Source organism: Heptranchias perlo, chromosome 5 (assembly GCF_035084215.1).
Source record: "Heptranchias perlo isolate sHepPer1 chromosome 5, sHepPer1.hap1, whole genome shotgun sequence".
Lineage (NCBI taxonomy): Eukaryota > Metazoa > Chordata > Chondrichthyes > Hexanchiformes > Hexanchidae > Heptranchias > Heptranchias perlo.
Genome location: NC_090329.1, coordinates 9,084,907 through 9,108,471, shown reverse-complemented (window position 1 = coordinate 9,108,471; position 23,565 = coordinate 9,084,907). Strand labels below are relative to the sequence as shown.

The following is a 23,565-nucleotide window of genomic DNA, read 5'->3' as shown; positions in this document are numbered from 1 at the left end:
TGGTGAAAGGGGAACAGAAGATAATCTGGATTCGCCTTTACAGCCTAATAACTAATATCTTTTATCAATAATGTCCTCGCCTCCTTGAGATTGTGTTTTATGCGCTGTAAGATTCGCAGATCTGGGACACATTCTGGCACTCGTAACATGGGCAGGGAGCTAGGTCCTCACGCTATGCAATCTTAAAAGGGATGTAGAAATATTGCAAAATTAAGGGATTAAGAATTAACCTAATGGTCTATATTACCAAACTATCTATGGGTCTCTGAATCATTTTCATTCAGTTTTTTTGTGAAAAGGTTTAGCTTTCTTTTAAAATCACATTTCACATGGCTAGCAGCTTTGCTTTACAATGAATTATGACATGAATTATGCTCTATAATCATAGAATAAAGTCATAGAATGTTACAGCACAGCACATTAGGAGACCATTTGGCCCATTGTGTGTGTGCTGCTTCTCTGAAAAGACTACTCATTTGACCCTATTCCCCTTCCCCATACCTGCTTCAAATAGTTATCCACTTTTCTTTTGTGCCCCAATATCCAAGTCCAGATTATTTATGTATATTAAGAGCAATGGTCTAAACACGACCCATGAGGGACACTACCGTTTGCAATCCTCCAGTCTGAAAAACATCCATTAATCATTATTCTTTATCCACTGTCCTTTAGATAACTTCTTATCACTGCTACCACATCCCCTTGAATACTCTTCAACTTCATGTTATCAACAAGCCTCCTATATAGCACCTTATCAAATACCTTTTGCAAATCCATGTACACAACATCCATGGGATTTCCTTTATCAATACGCTTTGTTAGTTCCTTGAAGAAGTCTCCTAAATTTGTCAAATACAACTTGCCTTTCACAAGTTCATGCTGACTGCCCTTAAATAATCTATGTCTTTCTGGGTGGGAATTAATTTTATCCTTTAGAATAGAGTCATAGAAATTTACGGCACAGAAGGAGGCCATTCGGCCCATCATGTCCGTGCCGGCCAAAAAACAGCCATCCAGCCGAATCCCACTTTCCAGCTCTTGGTCTGCAGCCTTGTAGGTTGTGGCACTTCAAATGCACATTCAAGTACTTTTTAAATGAGTTGAGGGTTTCTGCCTCTACCACCCTTTCAGGCAGTGAGTTCCAGACCCCCACCACCCTCTGGGTGAAAAGATTTCTCCTCAGCTCCCCTCTAATCCTTCTACCAATCACTTTAAATCTATGCCCCCTGGTCGCTGACCCCCTCTGCTAAGGGAAATAGGTCCTCCCTATTCACTCTATCTAGGTCCCTCATAATTTTATATACCTCAATTAGATCTCCCCTCAGCCTCCTCTGTTCCAAAGAAAACAATCCCAGCCTATCCATTCTTTCCTTGCAGCTAAAATTCTCCAGTCCTGGCCATATCATCGTAAATCTCCTCTGTACCTTCTCGAGTGCAATCACACCTTTCCTGTAATGTGGTGACCAGAACTGTATGCAGTACTCTAGCTGCGGCCTAACTCGTGTTCTATACAGTTCTAGCATAACCTCCCTGCTCTTATAGTCTATGCCTCGACTAATAAAGGAAAGTATCCCATATGCCTTATTAACCACCTTATCAATACTGTTCTGCTACATTCAGGGATCTGTGGACATGCACTCCAAGGTCCCTCTCTTCCTCTACACCTCTCAGTATTCTCCCATTTATTGTGTATTACCTTGTTTGACCTCCCCACATGCATTACCTCACACATCTCTGGATTGAATTCCATTTGCCATTTTTCTGCCCACCTGACCAGTCCATTGATATCTTCCTGCAGTCTACAGCTTTCCTCCTCACTATCAACCACATGGCCAATTTTCGTATCATCTGCAAACTTCTTAATCATTCTCCCTACATTTAAGTCTAAATCATTGATATATACTGCAAAAAGCAAGGCACCGAGTACTGAGCCCTGTGGAAGCCCATTGGAAACAGCCTTCCAGTCACAAAAACACCCGTCGACCATTACCCTTTGCTTCCTGCCACTCAGCCAATTTTCTGACAGTCTGCCATGTGGGACTTTGTCAAATGCCTTGCTAAAATCCATGTAGGCTACATCAAATGCGCTACCCTCCATGTTACCTCCTCAAAAAATTCAATCAGGTTAGTCAGACACGAACTTCCTTTAACAAATCCATGCTAACTGTCCTTGATTAAGCTGTGCCTTTCTAAACAATGATTAATACTGTCCCTCAGAATTTTTTCAATCCACTGAGGTTAGGCTGACTGGCCTCTAATTACACGGTCTATCCCTTTCTCTCTTTTTAAACAACGGTACAACGTTAGCAGTCCTCCAGTCCTCTGGCACTACACCTGTAACCATGTTATGTCATCTAGAAGGTTAGCCACAGCAGATGCTGACCGGTCCATTATTACATAGAATGTGCAGCACAGAAACAGGCCATTTGGCCCATCTGGTCCATGCCGGCGTTTATACTCCACACGAGCCTCCTCCTACACCTCTCCATCTAACTCCACCAGCATATCCTTCTATTCCTTTCTCCCTCATATGTTTATCTAGCTTCCCCTTAAATGCATCATTATTATTCGCCTCAGCCTTTGTGGTAGCGAGTTTCACATTCTAACCACTTTCTGGGTAAAGAAGTTTCTCCTGAATTCCCTTTTGGATTTATTAGTGACTAGCTTACATTTATGGCCCCTAGTTTTGGTCTTCCCCCACAAGTGGAAATATGTTCTCTATATCTACCATATCAAACTCTTTCATAAACTTAAAGAACTATATCAGGTGCCCCCTCAGCCTTCTCTTTTCTAGAGAAAAGATTCCAGTCTGTTCAATCTTTCCTAATAGGTGTAACTTTGCAGTTCTGGCATCATCCTTGTAAATCTTTTTTGCACCTTCTCCAGTGCCTCTATATCTTTTTTGTTATGTGGAGACCAGAATTGTGGAGTACTCTATAAGTGTGGTCTAACCAAGGTTCTATACAAGTTTAACATAACTTCTCTGCTGTCCCTCTAGAAATGAACCCCAGTGCTTGATTTGCTTTTATTATGGCATTATTAACCTGCGTCGCTACTTTTAATAATTTGTATATCTGTACCCTTAGATCCTTTTGCTCCTTTGCCCCATTTAAACTCTTATTTTCCAAGGAATATGTGGCCTTCCTTATTCTCCTTACCAAAATGCCCCACCTTAAACTTATCTGTATTGAAATTCATTTGCCAATTACACGCCCATTCTGCAAGTTTATTAATGTCTTATGACTTAGAGTGGAATAGAAATGAGTAAGACATGTGGGTTGGTAATTTTCCTCTTTAGTGTGAGAATCAGGTTTGGAGGATGGAACACTGATCTTCCACAACTCATTTGTCCGTTCACGCTCCATCCATGCCCAAGCGCTAAAGAGGAAAATTAATGCCAGCATCTTTTGTAGCACAAATATTTGTACATCTGATTCTTAACCATGTGGTCGTGCTTTAGCCTGTGCTGCTATGTGACCCATCAAGGTTTTTCTGCCCGTCATTTTAAATAGTGACATGACTATTTCTTAGAAGGATAAATTCTGCGATCATAGAGTCATAGAGTCATAGAGTTATACAGCACGGATAGAGGCCCTTCGGCCCATCGTGTCCGCGCCGGCCATCAAGCCCTGTCTACTCTAATCCCATATTCCAGCATTTGGTCCGTAGCCTTGTATGCTATGGCATTTCAAGTGCTCATCCAAATGCTTCTTGAATGTTGTGATCCTAGTGGGAACCATGTTCAAAGGGAGCGCAGGTTGGAGAATCGGTGTGACAGCGTTGTAGCCATGTCTTTGACTCATGCTCCCTTCAAGTATGGTTCCCCGCTGAGAGCACACGATTGGTGAATTTACCCTGTAATGTTAATTGTACCTTTCTCAAAATGTTGAAAAAGTAGAAATTATAACTTGAAGTAGGTAGCAGTCTCTGAATCAGTATAAAACCTCACAGGTACTAAACAATACAGCTCTTACAGGATGAAGTATTAAATAAAGCAATGCAGTGAAACTCAATACTGAGAAATTACCAATATCACAATAACTGTAACTGAATTAAATACAATTATTACAGTGAACTGACGGGCTTACACTGAAAATTTTAGCAGTAATCTTCAATTTCCATTAGAAACAACTGAATGGATCTTAATAGGCCAGAAGGAACCAATTTTTCTACGTCTAAAGCATTTCAACTACCTGCATATTAACTGTGTCTTTTAACTGAAAGTTTTAAAAGCATTCATTCTAGTTCAGTTCCAGGAAAAAGTCTCAGTATTGTACAATGTTATAATGAAGTTAAATTTAAATCAGACAAAAGTTAAAATGCAGAATAGCTAATATTGGAAACATTATTTTAAGACCATAATAACTTCAAGGTGAGCTGTTTAATAAGACAGAAATTTGCTGCTTTCTTTATTTTATCAATGTGTCAGTCTGTAATGCCCCTGATGCAGTGAAATATTGTCGTGACAAACATAAGTTTATTGTAAAAGGATTTTGTTCTAGCAATAGATTTCAATTCACCTGGAGCATATTTTGAATTGGCATTTTTTGCAGTTCATACACCTTTCTAATGTTGCATAGTAATATACTCAATTCTTTACACTTTTATATATAAAGAAACAAATCCTCTGTGTTTTATATACCAAGCACACAGACTTTTACTTATTTTCTGCCAGGTGCTTGGGGGTTGAACATGGGTAGTCGTTGTTTCTTTCACATTGAAATTCAAGTGATACAATAGAAGTCTAATCTTTCCTTAGCTTTCTGTGGCGGCTATGTTCATGGCACAAGTGGAACCATTCTATCTCCCGGATTTCCTGATTTTTACCCTAATTCCTTAAATTGTACCTGGATAATTGAAGTATCGCATGGAAAAGGTAAGGTCAATTGTTTTTCTTCACTGTTGTTCCTGCCTCTTCCGAGAATACATCTATAATAAAATCATTTAAAAACTTTCATTGTTAACTGCTTCAAATGTTTGAACTATTATTCAGATGAATCCTTGAAGTTAATCTGCCCTCCTTACCCGGTCTTGCTTAAATGTGACTCTGGCCCCATGCAAAGTGGTTGACTCTTACCTGCCCTCTGAAAGGCCTTAACAAGTCACTCAGTTGTATCAAACCGCTACCCAGCGGTTCAAGAAGAAGGCCCACCACCACCTTCTCAGGGCAACTAAGGATGGGCAATAAATGCTGCCCTTCACAACAATGTCCACTTCCTGAAAATTAATATTTTTTTAATGCAAATGTATTAACTGGTGCACTAAAAATATCACATAAAGGAAATTAAACTTCTTTGCAAATTGAAAGATGTTTTCAGCTGCCTAAGCAAATTAGAGTTAACCTTTATCTGCCGGCACTGACCGGGAATAATGTCAGTTTGATCTCCATTTAGATCCTTCTTTTGTTTACTTTTAGGTGTGCAGTTGGTGTTTCACACATTTCACCTTGAGAGCTCGCATGACTATTTGATTATCACAGAAGATGGGAGCTTCACAGAACCTGTAGCAAGGCTCACAGGCTCTGCCTTGCCTCCAACCATCAACGCAGGCCTCTTTGGAAATTATACCTCACAACTACGCTTCATCTCTGACTTTTCAGTATCTTACGAGGGGTTCAACGTCACATTCTCAGGTAGGACACCTTACTTTCAGTTAGCCTAAATTCTTTATTTAAAAATAGAAATGCAAAATAAAGCATTGATTGGGAGATAATTATTTGGAAACCATATACTCTAATCAACTGAATGTTGCATGTTTCACTGTCCTACTAGTTTTTAGCTGTCATTTTGAATGTTAAATACTTTCACTATCATCATGCCTATCATGGTTAAATGAAAGAAATATAACTACCCTAAATGGATGGATTTTATGAGAATATCAAATGGTGCACAAGGGCCTGAGTACTAATTTGCAAAGTATCCATACTCCCTAAGGACTGTGAGTGAATGAGCAATCTTTCTAGGAAGAAGGCAGCACCAACCTGGGCAGAGAATATAAGTTGCCAATTTTGGTGTAATTTTTATTTCAGCAAAGTGGGGTTTCCAGTGGAATGGAACACTTAAGCTTTACTTGTTAGGTAATGTAAATCATGAATGTAACATTAAAGAGAAGGAAAGATAAGAAGAAACTATCCCAATCACTCATTAAAAACCATTTCCATCCTTCTGCTTCGACATTTTTTTTGGAGCTATCCATAACCACCTACAAATAACTGGAAGAGTGCTTGATGTTATCGTTCAATGTAACATTTTGATGCTTTAAAATATTCTGCTTACAGAGTATGAGCTGGAGCCGTGCGATGATCCCGGTGTCCCTGCTTTTAGTCGGAGAATTGGGTTTCAGTTTGAAGTCGGGGACTCGTTGACATTTTCCTGTTTTCCCGGATACAGACTAGAAGGTGCTACTCAGATCACCTGTTATGGAGGAGGACGGCGTGTGTGGAGTGCACCTCTTCCAAGGTGTGTGGGTAGGTGGTCACATGCTTTCATTTCATGCATCCTAATGTTCAGAGTATTGTACTTCTTGCCAGGAAAGCTACTGACAAGAAAATAAACCTACAACAGCATGATATCAGTCACGATATCAATTGCTCGGTGAGCAATTCCAAAGATTCCTTAACTTCACATTGACAACTTCTGGAAATAATTGTTGAAAGTCAAATTGTTGATGTAGAAGTAAGAGTTGACTGTAGTTCAATGTATTTTACAAGTAAATGCACCAAAGTCAATTGAAGTTTAAGAAACACTTTGAAATAAAGTGATGTTTAATCTGTTGAATCCTTGGATAACGTATAGAGGATACACATCAGGGACCAGTTGTATCTGGTATGTTGGATACTCATCCAATGATCTGAATTTTTTTGTTGTGCAACGGGTTATAAACAGTGATACTAGAACAGGTCCAACCACTGAAATATAAATCAGGTGGACTCTCCGCAGATTAAAGGGTTGCAGCAAACAGCGATGTCGAAGAAGATACGAGTTCTGCTCAAAGCAGCAATAAAAAAGGTATCTTCTTGTTCTGCAGGATTTTTTGTGATTAGTTCATTTCAGCCTTCTGTTTATTGGTAGCAATGTGCTTGCCGGGGTAATGTTTTTGTTTAGCACAGGATTTCCTCCATTGCATGGGTGAGGAAAAGATAGCTGTGAGTTCAGCATGCCTTCCTATAATCCACTTCTACAATGGAAATATGTCTGCAAAAATCTATTCTAATGTGTGTTAGGTCACAGGCTAAATGTTGCAGCTCATAATCTAAATATCTGTGAACATAAAGCGTGGAATGAGAGCAGATGATTGTTTTCGATGCTGCCTATGAAGCCTGCTCCTTCCACAGACTCTGTACCATCTACGCTATCATGGATACAGACCTACCTACTTAGTCTCCTGAAGGAAGTTTCTGCATAAATACCCCCTGATCCACGAAAGTAATCAAGTAAAACACCAGAATATTCATCCATTCCTACGTTTCCACTATTCAACTTTGGGCTGCTCCCCTCAGCCCCATCACTGCAGGAACCACCACATCCCATGAAGCATTTGATCATCTAAGTCCAGATCTGGCCTTAAAACCATCAATTCTACTTCCAACCTGAAATTGATCTGTCTTTTTGAAGGAGATAATCAATATACCACCAAGTGGTTTTACTGAGATTTCTTCAATTTAAACCTGTGTCCTCCTGTTCTGCGCTCACATTCGAAAACTCATGGCCTATATCTTCCAGCATTTTTAAAGATCTCGATCATGGTCACCACTCAATATTCTTTTCCCCAGTGGAAACAAGTTTTAGTTCTGGGAGATCACTCATAATGTAGAGCTCTAAGTGCTTGAATCATCCTTGTTGCTCTATTCTGAACCCTCCGCAATTCAACTCATCAATGTCCTTTTCAGTGATCGGAGCCCAAAGTTGCACACATTCCAAATGTAGCCTCACCCATGATTCAGACAAGGTTAGAATAATTTCCTTTAATGAATAATCAACTGCTCTTGTGATGCACCTAAACAGTTCAAGTAAGTAAAGATCAAAGTAACTAGTACCATGTAGGATTCCAGAGGGTGGATTGTTCTATTAGGGCATTTCAGTGAGTGTCCAACATGTACAGCACACTTGTGCCCGTGAGGAGGCAGCTGTTCACATTTTTCCTAATCTGGACTATATAAATGGCACGGAGAAACTCCAGATGTAGTCCTGCCTTCTGGCTGGGTCTTGTGCCTAAAAATCAATCAGAAAATGCGAGCGAGGCAGCAGAGGCCTCTTAGGCTTGCATTTGCGCTTTGCATTTCTATCCCTTATTAAACTCTTTTTCCCAGGCACGAGGCAGAGGAAAGTCTGCCCTGATATTTCCACTTGTGTAAGTAAACCTAGAAAGATAGGATTAGATTTGTCCTTTTTATACATAATTCAGTTTCTGTGTGGAGTAATTTCTTCAGAGTGCAGAATGGACTTGGAAGTGAATCCTGGGAATCGGTTTACATTTAGCCACTTCAATTTGTACCACACATTAGGGTTGTGAGTGAATATGGATTTAGTTGAGATTAATCCAAACATGCATTTGCGGAACTGAACACACATTGAACCTGCTAATCTTACATATGGCAGTAAAATCTCAATGTAGCTTACACGATTATGCTGAAGCCACTGACTTGTGTTGGTTCTCTGGTCAGTAGCAGTTCTCCAGTATTTTTCCCAAATGGCCATTCTTGTATGTAAACCTAGGCAATGAGTGTATGCAGATGATTTAACCAGTTTGGGGGAATGATTTAACCAGGTTGGAGGGTGAGAAGAAGGGAGTGTGGTATCACAGCCAAGCCTGATTCTCTGCTCACCTGGAATTGACATACGTGCACTTTCCAGCAGTGGGGGAATCATTGGTTAGTGATCATGGAATCATGGCTGATTGTTTTTCCCCTCTCAGTGACCTCGGGAGGCTGAATCCAGTTCTACCATCTCACTATTGCTTTACCTGAGACAGGCTAACTTGTCACAGATAAGGAATCATACCTGGAATATCTAAGATCTTCCTATATGGCGCAGTACCACACTATGTGATGCATTTACTCACTGGGCCATTGAGGGAGTTCTACAAAATGCTGTTTATTTTTAATTTCTACCATGATGTAAATATCTTTTCCTAGGATACTGCCTAGGACTCGAGCACTGTGCTCCTACATATCTCCCAATTATTCGAGGCATTTTTTTCCAATAATAACTATTGTATGGCTCTATTGTTAACAAAGTTTTCCTATCTAATGGTCTTTGCAAAAGGTAGCAACAGTCACCTATTGGAGGATGTCAACATCACCACCAGTAGAACTTAACATATATGTTTTAATACTAGATGATGCTCGTACTCCCAAAATGGCGTTGGCCACATGTATAAATTTGGAAGTCATTATTTAATGTTTTTAACTCATCTTCTCTTCCTCCCCCACACTATTATCTCCCACTGCTAATATGTGTACAGTTTCTGCTGCATCAACAATGAGGGATGATCTGAACAGAGGTCACCTTCAAAGTCAGTGTCTCTCAATAGTCCACCAATAGTGCTAAGACATGCCTTTCCTTGAGATTTCATTCCTTTTTCTTGTTGCTCAACTGAGAGTGAGTGGAACACCCACTGTGCCCAAATTGAGTTTGACAGTCGAGACTGGGATTTGAATTCTGGTTCCCTGACTGGGAGTTCAATACTTCATCAATATATGCTGTAATTACTGACAGTGAGATGGTGTAGCGAGCTAATGCCACAGTGTGGTGGCTTTGATCGTCCAATTTTGCTGTGGGAAACCATCAAGCAGAATTATGGCTCTGTTCCATAGATTGCGGGAGGGAAAATAGGAAGAGAAAATTGGAAGGAAATTTGTCTCCATTCTGTACGCACACCACCTGCTAGCATTGGCAAAGGCCAGGGTGCTGACTGCACACCCTCATTCTTGGCTGTAGCTAATGTGTTTGCCAGGGACCAGGAGAGTTGTGTGAAAATTTTATTGCATAATTTAGACTGGAATAGCCACCCAACTATGAAAAATTTAAAATCCAAATGGAGCTTTGGAGTAAGTTTGAGGAAAATTGCTGACAGTGCTGTCAGTATGATGGGGGGGCGGGGGGTGGGGGGGCGTCCATGTGCTTTTGCAAATCAACTACATTGTGTACACTTTCCATAACTGCAACACATATATAAACATTTTCAAAAGCTCACTCAATGTTTTACATACTCAACTTAACACCATTCCTAAAGTGAATGCACCCACGCCTACCATGCATGCAATGGCTGCAGCCCAGAGGAATGCTAGTCCATATGTCACAGATTCAGATGCTTTGCAATTTCTCTATGGTTCCATAACTCAAAGAAAATTTAGACTGATGGCCTTTGCTGACAAACTTGGAATCTCCAAATTAAATACAGTGAGATGGCATTTTTGCTTTTGCCGACACTTAATTGGACAGCATTGCATGAAATGCAGTTGCTGTGGTACAATCCTACACACTGATAATGAATCTCTCAAACTCTGCTTAATAGTTATTTAAAAGTTCACACATTATTATTAGGATTCTAGCACTGTTTTCGGAAATTGTCTCCTTTGCTACATCATTACCCACAGCTTATCTTGCGGCTAATAAGCTGAATAAATGATTCAGTTTAGTGATTTTTAAAAATTATGGTTAATGTTGCATACGATTGACAGCAATTCACAATTTTCAGTTAAAGCCTTCGGTTTTTGCTGAGGTTTGCGTCACATAATTGGTGCTCAATTTGTGCACTGTGTGTGTGTGTGTGTGTGTGTGTGACCCTACATGGGAACAGTGTGGGATATATTTAGAAAGGCAGTAATTTTAAGCAGTATTAAACAATTGAGCTGTTATTTGTGTCTTAAATGGTTTTTTCCTGTAGTCATTCTAAAAGATGTTTTAATTGCTTGCACTTTCTATTTGTGACTTAGCTGAATGCGGAGCCTCTGTAACAGCGACGGAAGGCACGCTGCTGTCACCAAATTACCCAGCCAACTATGAGAACAATCATGAATGCATCTACAGAATTGAGACTCAGCCAGGAAAAGGAATCCGCCTTAGAGCCAGGATGTTTAAGCTTCAAGAGGGTGATATTGTCAAGGTAACAGTGACCTCAGCACACATAGCTTTCTTTCTGTTTATTTTTTCCTAAAAAAAAAACAATCAATAGTTTCACTCATATTACAGAATTTCAATACCGTATAAATGTTAAAAGTAACATTTTAAGAGCGGATCGTACAGCGACTTGAACCAATTTGAACCAGATATTGATTGAAGAACTTGGTTCAGACAATGCTTCATTGGCTTTCACACTCATTTTAGATGATTGAATTTTAAATGGGTCTTATTTCCATTTGAAATGTGATCAATCAAAGTTCTGCCAAAAAAAATGTGATAAATGAACTGGAACCAGGAAGGTTTCAAGTTTAATTTCTGCTCTATCCTGAGTTAGCTGATCTTGGCCAAGGTGAGAGCTGGGGCCCATAATTGGGCCCAATGTCCCTATATTAGAGAGGGGAAATCTCAAATCAAGGTTTGCACAGTGCCCCTCACATCCTTATTCCTTGGTCAGATACTTATCGTCCAGTCTTGCATAAAAAGAAAAAAACTTGCATTTAATTAGCATCTTTCACATCCCCAGGATGCCCCAGATTTCATTTTTTCTCCATGTTCTTTTTCTTTTTACTTATCCTTTCCTGAAGTGGGCAATTTATGTCAGGGTATGGATCCATGGGTGTAATGAGCTCCCTAATGGTTATCCAAAGGGCCAGTCGTCATGGACATCATGTGTGAACAAAGTGACTTTTTTTGGTGCAGTTTGTGTTGGCTTCTGTATTGTGAAAGAATTGTTTTGGAACAAAGAATTAATTTGACTTATCTGTATAACAGTGACTAATTGAATCAACTTACTGTATGTCAAACTGCCCAGAAATAGAGTTTTCATTGATATGGTTTATCTCTGCGCATTCAATCCACTGCTTCTCATCTGTATCTAAACCTTCAGTTATTGTTCTGAAAAAATATTATTTCTGTCACTATAGTTGCAGTGCTGGACCTTTGCTCTCAGGTGAAGACAATTTCAACATGATAAAACTAACATCTTACCAGTATTCTAATACTGAGAGGTGTTGGTCAAATTCTTGTTTTAGTCACTTAATGGCAATGAATCTATTGCATTCCTTTTCATTACTTTGTCTGATTAACCAACCCCACGATAGTTACACGCTTCCTGCCTTTTGTTACTTTGAAAACTGGACTGATCACAGTGGGTACAGCATAGGAGGAGGCCATTCGGCCCATCGTGCCATCTCTTTGAAAGAGCTGTCCAATTAGATCCATTTTCCTGCTCTTTCCCCATAGTCCTGTAAATTTTTTCCCTTCAAGTATTTATCCAATTCCATTTTGAAAGTTACGATTGAATCTGCTTCCACCGCCCTTTCAGACAGTGCATTCCAGATCATAACAACTCGCTGCGTAAAAGAATATTCCCTCATGTTGGCTCTGGTTCTTTTGCCAATCACCTTAAATCTGTGTCCTCTGTTTACCGACCCTTCTGCCACTGGAAACTGTTTCTCCTTATTTACTCTATCAAAACCATTCATGATATTGAACACCTCTATCAAATCTCCTCTCAACCTTCTCTGTTCTAAGGAGAATAATCTTAGCTTCTCCAGTCTCTCCAAGTAACTGACGCCCCTCATGTCTGGTACCATTCTAGTAAATCTCTTCTGCACCTTCTCTAAGGTCTTGACGTCTTTTCTAAAGTGTGGTGCCCAGAATTGAACACAATATTCCAGCTGCGGCCTAACCAGTGTTTTATAAAGGTTCAGCATAACTTCCTTGCTTTTGTACTCTATGCCTCTATTAATAAAGCCCAGGATCCCATATGCTTTTTTAACAGCCTTCTCAACTTGTCTTGCAAAGATTTGTTTACGTACACCACTAGGTCTCTCTGTCCGGCACTCCCTTTAAAATTGTACCATTTATTGTACCATATTGCCTCTCCTCATTCTTCTGACCAAAATACATCACTTCACACTTCTCTGTGATAAGTTTCATCTGCCATGTGTCTGCCCATTTCACCAGTCTGTCTATTTCCTCCTGAAGTCTGTTACTATCCTCCACATTGTTTACTACGTTTGCGAGTTTCATGTCATCTGCAAACTTTGAAATTATGCCCTCTATACCCCAGTCCGGGTCATTAATATGTATCAAAAAGAGCAGTGATCCTAATACTGACCCTTGGGGAACACCACTGTATACTTCCCACCAGTCTGAAAAACAACTGTTTACCACTACTCTCTGCTTCCTGTCCATTAGCCAATTTTGTATCCATGCTGCTGTTAATTGTATCCATGTGATTTATATCAATTAGTGTTAATTGTATTCAGGTGGTGGGTATCAATTGGTGACTCTCTTGTATCCATTAAAATGAGAGCTGATCTCGGGGGTGCACAGTGGGTCGTGTGGATCTCTGTGAATAAAGGCTTGGAAGAAAATGAAGACTAGGCTCTAATATTCTATCTTATACCACCTGGCTATCCAATTTATTGCAGCTGTTACTGTCCCTTTAATCCCACGGGCTTTAATTTTGCTAACAAGGCTATTATATGATACTTTATCAAATTCCTTTTGAAAGTCCTTCCACACAACATCAACTGCACTACCCTGATCAACCCTCTCCAATATTTCATCAAAGAATTCAATCAAGTTAGTCAATCATGATTTTCCTTTAACAAATCCATGCTGACTTTCATTTATTAGCCCATATTTCTCCAAGTGCCAATTACTTTTGTCCCAGATTATAGTCTCGAAAAGATTCCCCACCACCGATGTTAGGCTGAATTGCTGGGTTTATCCCTCTCACCATTTTTGAACAGGGGTGAAACATTTGCAATCCTCCAGTCCTCTGGCGCCACTCCCATATCTAAAGAGGATTGGACCATTGAGACCCGAGCCTGCGCAGTTTCCACCCTTACTTCCCTCAGAAATTTAGGATGCATCCCATTTGGACTGGGTGACTTTTCTAGTTTGAGTACTGCCAATCTTTTAAGTGCCTCCACTTTATCATCGAGTCATAGAATCATGACAGAAGGAGGCCATTCAGCCCATTGAGCCTGTGCCTGCAATTTGTAAGAGCAATCCAGTTAGCCCCATTCCTCCGCTCTTTCCTCGTAGCCCTGCAAATTTTTTTCCCTTCAAGTATTTATCCAATTCCTTTTTGAAAGCCATGATTGAATCTGCTTCCACCACCCTTTCAGGCAGCGCATTCCAGATCATAACCACTCGCTGCTTAAAAAAGTTTTTCCTCATGTCGCATTTGGTTCTTTTACCAATCACCTTAAATCTTGTGTACAAAATTATGAGGGGCACAGATAGGATGGATACTAAGGAGCTTTTTCCCTTCGTTGAGGGTTCTATAACAAGGGGACATAGATTCAAGGTAAAAGGCGGGAGGTTTAGAGGGGATTTGAGAAAGAACTTTTTCACCCAGAGGGTGGTTGGAGTCTGGAACTCACTGCCTGAAAGGGTTGTGGAGGCAGGAACCCTCACAACATTCAAGAAGCATTTGGATGAGCACTTGAAATGCCATAGCATACAAGGCTATGGACCAAATGCTGGAATATGGGATTAGAGTAGACAGGGCTGATGGCCGGCGTGGACACGATGAGCCGAAGGGCCTCTATCCGTGCTGTATGACTCTATGACTCTATCTGTGTCCTCTGGTTCTCGACCCTTCCGCCATTGGGAACAGTTTCTCTTTATTTACTTTATCTAAACCCTTCATGATTTTGAACACTTCAATCAAATCTCCTCTTAACCTTTTCTGCTCTGCTGACTTTCATTTATTAGCTCATATTTTTCCAAGTGCCAATTAATTTTGTCCCGGATTACTGTCTCTAAAAGCTTCCCCACCACCGATGTTAGGTTGACTGGTGTGTAATTGCCGGGTTGATCCCTTTCCCCCAATTTTATCCTATCCAATATCGCTACTACCTCCTCCTTTACTGCTACAGTGGCAGCATCCTCTTCTCCAGTGAAGACCGATGCGAAGTATTGATTTAGTACCTCAGCTACGCTCTCTGCCTCCACAAGGAGATCTTTTTTGTCCCTAATTGGTCCCACCCTTCTTTTGATTACCCTTTTACTATAAATATGCTTATAAAAGACTTTTGGGTTCCCTTTTATGTTAGCCCCTAATCTATTCTCATACTCTCTCTTTGCCCCTCTTATTCTCTTTATTCGATCTTCTCTGTACTTTCTGCATTCAGCTTGGTTCTCTACTGTATTATGAACCTTACATTCATCACATGCCTCCGTTTTCTGTTTCATTCTAATCTCTATATCTTTAGTCATCCAGGGAGCTCCAGCTTCGGATGCCCTTCCTTTCCCCCTCATAGGAATGTGTCTACTCTATATCAGTCTCACTGCAGATCGTTGTCTCACAAAGACCTTTTGTCCTGCTTTTTGGTGGCCAACTGTTGATTACCAGAGGCACCAGATAGAGGTCAGCTGTTGTTCTCAATTTACCGCCTGCTGAGGCAACTTGAGGGTTTAACATCCTGCAGAAAGATCCCTACATTAAGTTTAATTTAAACCCTGCTGGCCCTGACTTTCTTTTCCCAACTTACCGCGGATGTCCCATGCGAAAGTTTGTCGTTTGAATTTATTGATCACTGTACTTTAAACAGCCCCGAGCCTCATACAGCTTATTAGGATGGTGGTAGAATTGCACAGGAAGGGCACATTTGCCATGGTAACATGCTGGCTTGGTTAACTGTGCCTCACTTGATAACTGTGCCTCACCTATCAAAAAGGGCACCTGCCGACACTGCTGATTAAATAGGCCTTTTAACTTCCCTTATTTATTGAGCCTGGAAATAAAAAGTAATATGTGTCATTGTTAATGATAGATGCCATGCATCAATATGCAAGTCATAAATCAGCAATTAAATGAATCATCAAGGGTCAGAGCTGAATCAGATAAAAACCTGATAATGGTTTTACACCTTATGCTATAGCGTCATACACGAACTATAAGGTGCAATTGACTAGGCTTTGTGCAGACTTCTTTTAGACCTGCGCAGCGATGTCTCTCAGAAGTCACATCTTTGTTGTGTTGGTAGTGATGTTTCCTCAGAATGTATCCGCAATCCCTGATGCAGTGATACCTTCATTATCCATGTCCCAATTATCTAGCTTCTTGATTAACCACCTAAAATTTTATGTGGCAAAGGCTTACATAAAATGGCATCTCATTGCACAACCTGTCAACACTGATCTCCGCCTGTCTGCTATGTGCCCCACAGCTGAGATTGGTAACTCCACTTTGCTGCCTACAATTTTTAAAACAAAATGAAGTAGTGCTGTTTGATAGTTTCTAACATTTGTTTGAATGTGTTTTTATGTGAGGATTTTCTGTTCAACATCACCGTAAATTCTGTCAAATGTGCACACTGATAGTGACACTCATTTTTAGGATGTACCAGGCAGTATGTTCGAAACTTAGAGCTCTCTCAATTACTCGGCGGGTAAATGCAAACTGCAGTGCAGTCGTGAGTCTAGTAGCACAGGAAGATCACAGGTCCAATCTGTCATCTGTCCTCTTAGTTGATTTCAACCAAGGTGACAGTAGAAACACTGCAATTGGGCTTCAGCTACCCTGGGCCAGTGAGGAGAAACAATTAACCAGGGTTTTCACTCCTGGTTACTAGCCAGGTGTGGATCTGGAGTGGGCAAAGAAGGTTTTTCTGGAAGTGAGTGAATAATACTTGAAACTATTGAATTTTATTGCACCTTTTCTTTGGTACAGTAAAGCTATTTCATTTTATTTTTGTGTGTGATCAAAGCTCTGTTCTCCCTGAGCTATTATCTTTTAAATTTGTCAAGGATAAAATATCTTATCACAAAATGGATGCTCAGCCAAAGAAGGAGACATTAGGAGGGCTGTCTAAAAGCTTGTGTTTTAATCAGGGCCTTAAAGGAGACGAGGTAGGTGGAGAGGCAGAAGGGTTTATGGAGGAAACTACAGAACTTGGGGCCAAGGTGGCTGGAGGCACAGCTGCCAATGGTGAGACAAAGGGAGTGGGGGCTGCACAAGAGATTGGAGTCAGAGGAGAAGAGATTTCGGCTGGGGGGGACGGGGGGTTGGTTGTTGCGCTGAAGATGATTACAAAGATGGCGGGCGCGAGGCCATGAACAACGAGGTTAAGAATTTTAAATTTGAGGCAATGTAGGTCAGCGAGGACAGAAGTGATGGGCGAATGAGACCTGGTGTGGAATTGGGTTTGAGAAGCAGAATTTCGGATGAACTGTGCTTTACAATGGTTGGAGTATCGGAAGCCAGCTCGGAGAGCATTGGAATATTTAGGTCTGGAGGTGACAAAAACATGGATGAGGTTTCCAGTGGCGAATCGGCGGAGCCAGGGGTGGAGGACGATGGAGATAGAAGTAGACCTTTGAATTGGAAATGTACGGCGCCAGAAGATTTGTTTAAAGTCATATAGGTTGTCGAGGTCGTGAACAGTTGGGTTCATCCTGAGAGGGTGGTTAGGGGGGGTGGGGGTTGCATGGAGTATCGAGGATATGAAGTTTCTGGTAGGGGCTGAAGACTACGATTTGGATTGTCAGTAAAAAAAAATATATGTTTTGTCCACTGTTAAAACACAAGAAAACAAGTGAGGAGCTTAAAAAAAGTACAGTTAAGCTAAATAACAGTCCACAATCATTTATATAGTTCATGAATATTACTTTTATAGGGCTCACCATCAGACTTTGATTTAACCCCTGGAGACGGTTTGTTTTTAAATTAAAAGTAAAATTGAAGAAGCAATGTTCATTATTGTGGTTGCAGCCACATACCTGCTATTACGATGGTGAGATAATTAAAGAAATGCAGGAGATAAAGCAGCAGGGAACTGTTACATTCTTTTCAGTAAACAGTGCCTTGGTGTGTGATCTGAATGAGTCTCTGAAGGATGGCCTCAGTCTGAAGGACTATCAGTGCGGTAACAGTGTCACTGTCAGACTGTTGTCCTCGCTACATAGCTCGCTACAAATGCAAGACAGACCTTTGCTGAAGTATAAAAACCATGGGGGTTGAATTTCCTTGCCATTTCCAGAGCAGAGTACAAAGGGTGCAGGAATTCTTTTTAGTTCGGAAATTCATGTGGAAGTCATTTCTGCCACTTTTGCGCCTTTTAAAACTCCCCCTCCTCCCCTGAATTTCCCTGTGCTTTTTGAGCCCTCCCGACTAAGTCCCATTTGATATGTTACAGTGAGATCCAATAGAGTAGCAGCTGCAAGTTTCCTGGTGTTACATTGCTATTGCACTCTGTGTAACTCAGACTGAGATATATGAGGTGCAGCAGCTGCCAGGATCACCTGATTAAGGCGCAAGTGAGGAATTTGTGAGCCTGAAGAGTTGGGAAACTTTACACAGTAATTCCTGCAGCTTGGGAATGCTTTTGGAACCTTATTTTTTAGCATTTTGCTCGACGAAGAACTGCGCTTGATTCTGACTCCCTGTCACTGTGTCAGCCCACCCAAAGATTTTCAGATCCCCATCTGCAGTCAAGGCATCCCAGGAGCAGGTATGGCTTTTCCTATGGATCTACCACTCTATGCCATTATGCACAAGGAATTGGAGGGAACGTTGTGACATGGATCAGTAATTGGTTGAGAGATAAGAGACAGTAGGGATAAAGGCAACATTCTCTGATCGGCGGGATATGACAAGTGATAATTCCCAGGAATCTGTACCAGGGCCACACCTTTTCACCATGTATATTAATGACTTAGGTTCAGGAAAAGAGAGTTGTATGTCCAAGTTTGCATGTGCATCAAGTTAGGAGGCACAATAGGTTGTGTAGATGGGTGCAGGAAGTTACAAAGGGACATAGGCAGACGAAGTAAGTGGGCAAAACTCTGGCAGATGGAGTTCAATGTGGGGAAGTGTGAGGTCATCCACTTTGGATCCGAGAAACACAAATCAAAAGATTTTCTTAATGGTGAGATACTAGGAACTGTGGAGGAGCAAAGGGATGTGCTCAGATCACTAAAATTAATCAGAAAGGTTAATAGAATGTTAACCTTTATCTCAAGGTGGTTGGAATGCAAAAGAGATGAAGTGATTCTTCAGTTGTACAAAGCCTTGGTCAATCATAATCTTGAGTACTGCGTTCAGTTTTGCGCACGAAACCTCAGGGAAGATATACTGGCCATGTAGGGGATACAGTGCAGATTCACCAGAGTGATCCTAGGGCTTAGAGAGTTAAATTATGAGCACAGGTAGCACAAACTTGGTTTGTATTCCATTGAGTTTGAGGGCTGGTCTATTCGAGGTGCTTGAAATGACAAATGGATTTGATAGGATAGATACAAAGAAATGATTTAGTCTGGTAGGGGAATTCAGAACAAAGGAGTATAATCATAAAAATGGAGCTAGCCCATTTAGGAGTGAAATCCACTTCCACTTTGGCAGATCCATGAGGGACAAGGCATAGCTCCTGCTCCCATAACCCTATCAGGGTGGCCCAAACAACAGCAGAGGAATGCTACAATGACGTACATGTAGCTACCAAGCTGGTGATTGAGAGGACAGTCAGAGTATTGAAAACACACTTTTGGTGTCTGGAAAGTTCAGGGGGGATCTGCAGTATGCTGCAGATTGGGTGTCCAGAATGGTGATAGCATCCTGTGCCCTTCAAAACTTAGTCATTCAGGAAGGGCTGCAGTTTGACATGGTTGAGGAGAAGCCCTGGCATGGATCAGACCATCAGGATGAACTGCACTCAGAGGAGTCATCTCTGACTGCTGCAGTAGACATCAGAGGACAGATCCTGTCACAATCTTCTCTGTGTAACCCAATTTACCTTTGACACCACAGCCTAACCTTCTTCCCCTCATCCCGCACCCCCCCACTCACTACTTGCAAGTAAAGAGACATTCCCTCAATCCACTACACATCCTATCACATGACAGTATATTAGTCCTCTTTTACCTAATATTACCGTGCCAGTAATTATCACCTGAATGAATAAGTCAGCACCAAATAAGTGCACCTGTCCTGTAGGACTGTAACATCCATGAATAACAAAGCACCGTGTCAGAGCACAGTCTACTTTAATATAATAATTGCAAGTTGCAAACAAACAATCCCCTTAATATTTCCTAACACCATGCTCACCCTTGGTGCCTATGTATGCCTTTCTATCCTTATGCCACCTGAGTGTCTGTATCATGGGAGATTGTGAGCTCCTCATGGAGTACAGAAGGGTTATGGAACTAAGGTGGCCCTAGTCTCATGGCAGCTTGTTCCTAGCACAGAGCTTCTGTTGGCTGCATCTTTTTAGGGTGTTCCTGGCAGCCTGCTCACCTCCCGTGTTCGACTGGTGTGGTGCACGGTGGGGAAGGCTGGAGCCATGGCATATGCTGCTGTCCTGAGAGACGGCAGTATCATACAACTGCAACTGCTGGCTTTATTATCCTCTTCACCATCATCATCATCATCATCATCTTCCAACACAAGCAAGGAAGTTATGCTAAACCTTTATAAATCACCTATTAGGCCTCAACTGGAGTATTGTTTCCAATTCTGGACACCACACTTTAGGAAGGAAGTCAAGGTCTTAGAGAGGGTGCAGAAGAGGTTTACTAGAATGGTACCAGGGTTGAGGGACTTCAGTTATGTGAAGAGACTGGAGAAGCTGGGATTGTTCTCCTTAGAGCAGAGAAGGTTAAGAGGAGTTTTAATAGAGGTGTTCAAAATTATGAAGGGTATTGACATAGTAAATAAGGAGAAACTGTTTCCACTGGCAGGAGGGTCGGTAACCAGAGGACACAGATTTAAGGTAATTGGCAAAAGAACCAAAGGGGTAATGAGGAGATTTTTTTTACGCAGCAAGTTGTTACGATCTGGAATGCTCTGCCTGGAAGGGCGGTGGAAGCAGATTCAATGGTAACTTTCAAAAGGGAATTGGATAAATACTTGAAGGGAGAAAGTTTGCAGGGTTATGGAGAAAAAGCAGGGGAGTGGAACTAATTGGACTGCCCTTTCAATGAGTCAGCACAGGCACGTTGGGCCGAAAGGCCTCCTTCTGTGCTGTAAGATTTTAGGACTCCTCCTCCTGTGCCATCTGTTGCTGTGGTGGATCTGCAAGAAAGGAGGGTAGAAGGTATGCATATGTGAGCATTAGCCGAGGAGGGGGTGGAATGTTATGACTATGTGGTGCTTCTTTTAAGGGGCTGGGGCCTTTACAGTTATATTCAAATAGGCTTTAAAGTGATTTTCTAAAAGATTTTGCCAGAGGTTCACATGATTGGTAACTAGCAGATCACTTTATAGCTTAGTTATTGGACTGTAGACTTCATTTTATTTTTAACGGTCAGGAAATATAGCAAGTTTCCACAAGGAAATTTGGGACTTATCAACACCCGGGGCACGATTTTAAAAGGGAAAAAACAGGTGGGTTTGTGGGGGCAGGGAGGCAATCAAAATCACTGTTTTTGGGAGCGGGCAGACATCCCGGCTGGAACCTGCACATTTTTGAATGAGACTCGGGCAAATCTGTGTGCGTGGGCACAGCGTTCACCAGGATGTCCCGCCCTCACTTATATCTGGCGGGCCGATAATTAAAGGAGCAAATGTACCTCATTGAGGTACTTAAGGTAGTTTATTTTTCGTGTATTGGATAGTTAAAAAGATTTTAACATTACCTGGGCGACTTTCCCACGGCTTCCCATTCACGCCTGGTGAAACTGGACGGGGAGAGGGAGGGCCGGATCAGTGATAAATAAACTAAATAAAATTATATTTCCCATTATAAACAAATTAAATAAACATACCTGAAAAACAATGTTGCCTGGACCTCCCCCCCACCCTGATCCCGATATCCGATGTCCGCCCTCCGATTCTGATATCCGATGTCTGCCCTCTAATCTTTGTTCTCCCACCATCTCTATCCTAACGGCCGATGAGGTCTCTCTGTTTCGTTTCCCCCCCCCCCCCCCACCCCCTTGCGGGATGCGCAGCTCCTGTCAATCAGGCGCAAAACCCAGAAGAGGCTTTGTTTGGCCTCATTAGGGTTGTGATCGCAACCTGCCTACTTCCCTTCCGGGTTTGGTGCCCGCAAATCACCCTCCCCACGCCCCCCCCGGACTCTTCCCGCCGGCATATTAAAATTGTGCCCATGGAACCTGAGAGGAATGGCTCCCTCGAGCTGTCTAATGTGGTTCAGGGGTACTCATTCTTCCCTGCTGCTTTGTTGGAAAATGCCACTCAGCCAGAAATAAAATTAATCCATAATTTGCCAAAAACTCAAGCGGCAGTACTGAATATAAAATTGGTGTCATGGTATAAAGCTCTGTTATCAGTGTATCATAGTACACGTGCTATTAACAGACCTAATTTCAACTCCATAGCCTTTGCGCTGATAAGATTTTCTCACTCCTTGGAGGTAATTTCAATGGAAAGGGAAATCGGGAGAGATGCAGAACGGGCGGCCGATCTGATATCACCCGTTTTACACTATCGCCAAAAGTTAAAATTACCCCCAATTGTTTTCATATTTCCATTTTCTTCACATGTAATGAAGATTTGGAGTTTGACCAGAATGAACCAAGAGTTAGATCATATTGATATGTTTAAAGTCATTAGGAGATTATTACAGTGCTTTCCAAAACCTCTGTGTTCTCTGTGTTTTAGGTGTATGATGGAAAAGACAACTCCTTTCGTCGCCTTGGGGTTTTTACCAAATCTGAACTGCTGGGTGTTGTCTTAAACAGTACATCAAACCATATGTGGTTAGAGTTTAATACAAATGGAACAGATACGGACCAGGGATTCGAGCTCACATATACCAGTAAGTGAATGCACTTTATAAAGCAAGATTTGCTTTCTTTTGTTCTGTTAGGAGCTTGGTGCTGAATATTCAGTACATATGATTTCTGATGTGTTGTTGCATTGTACACCATGAGGGGACGATTTATTCTGTGGCCCAGGTGTAACAAAACTGTGAAACCATTACTGATTTTTCTACAGCTAATGCACAGAGGAAATCTTCCCTCCCACTGCCGCATTCTTGTTAAGCATTAAAGTTGCATTCCTTCCTCTAGCAAAATATAAATAGATTGGCGATAATGGCATTTTGTATATTTATGTAAGATTCCTTTCAAAACCCCATTGTTGTATTCACTGGTCATTTGAATTTTTTCAGCAACCTTTAGGAAAGTCCTTGCTTTTTATAGTAGTAATAGTGCTTTAAGCAAATGAATTGATGTTCACATATACCACTGGTGTCTTTTGTTGACCCGTTTACTAAAACCAGTTTTGTTGCTTGCAAACAAAGAAATAAATGAAACTGGGCCAATTTCTGCGGCCCCAAAGATTCAGTTCTCACTCGATGGCATGGTTCGGTTATGCCTGCCTTGACTAGGTGATAAACCTATTAATTTTTTGATGACTCTTTTTCCCCAGTGGAACTAGATGGATAGGAGCCCAGTTCCCCCAGTAAGCCAGTTGCAGCATATGTGCAGCACTAACTATCTCACCCACACGATG

At 41.4% G+C, this 23,565-nt stretch overlaps 1 protein-coding gene across 1 annotated transcript in view; it reads left to right on the top strand.

The window, feature by feature from the left end:
* LOC137321575 (CUB and sushi domain-containing protein 1-like) overlaps window positions 1–23,565 on the top strand; it is a 2,214,006-nt gene that overhangs the window by 1,712,676 nt on the left and 477,765 nt on the right. Inside the window, exons 19-23 of the mRNA XM_067984007.1 lie at window positions 4,760–4,876; window positions 5,417–5,632; window positions 6,278–6,466; window positions 10,937–11,106; window positions 22,711–22,867. Coding sequence (XP_067840108.1) covers window positions 4,760–4,876; window positions 5,417–5,632; window positions 6,278–6,466; window positions 10,937–11,106; window positions 22,711–22,867 — 849 coding nt within the window. The remainder of the gene's footprint in view (window positions 1–4,759; window positions 4,877–5,416; window positions 5,633–6,277; window positions 6,467–10,936; window positions 11,107–22,710; window positions 22,868–23,565) is intronic.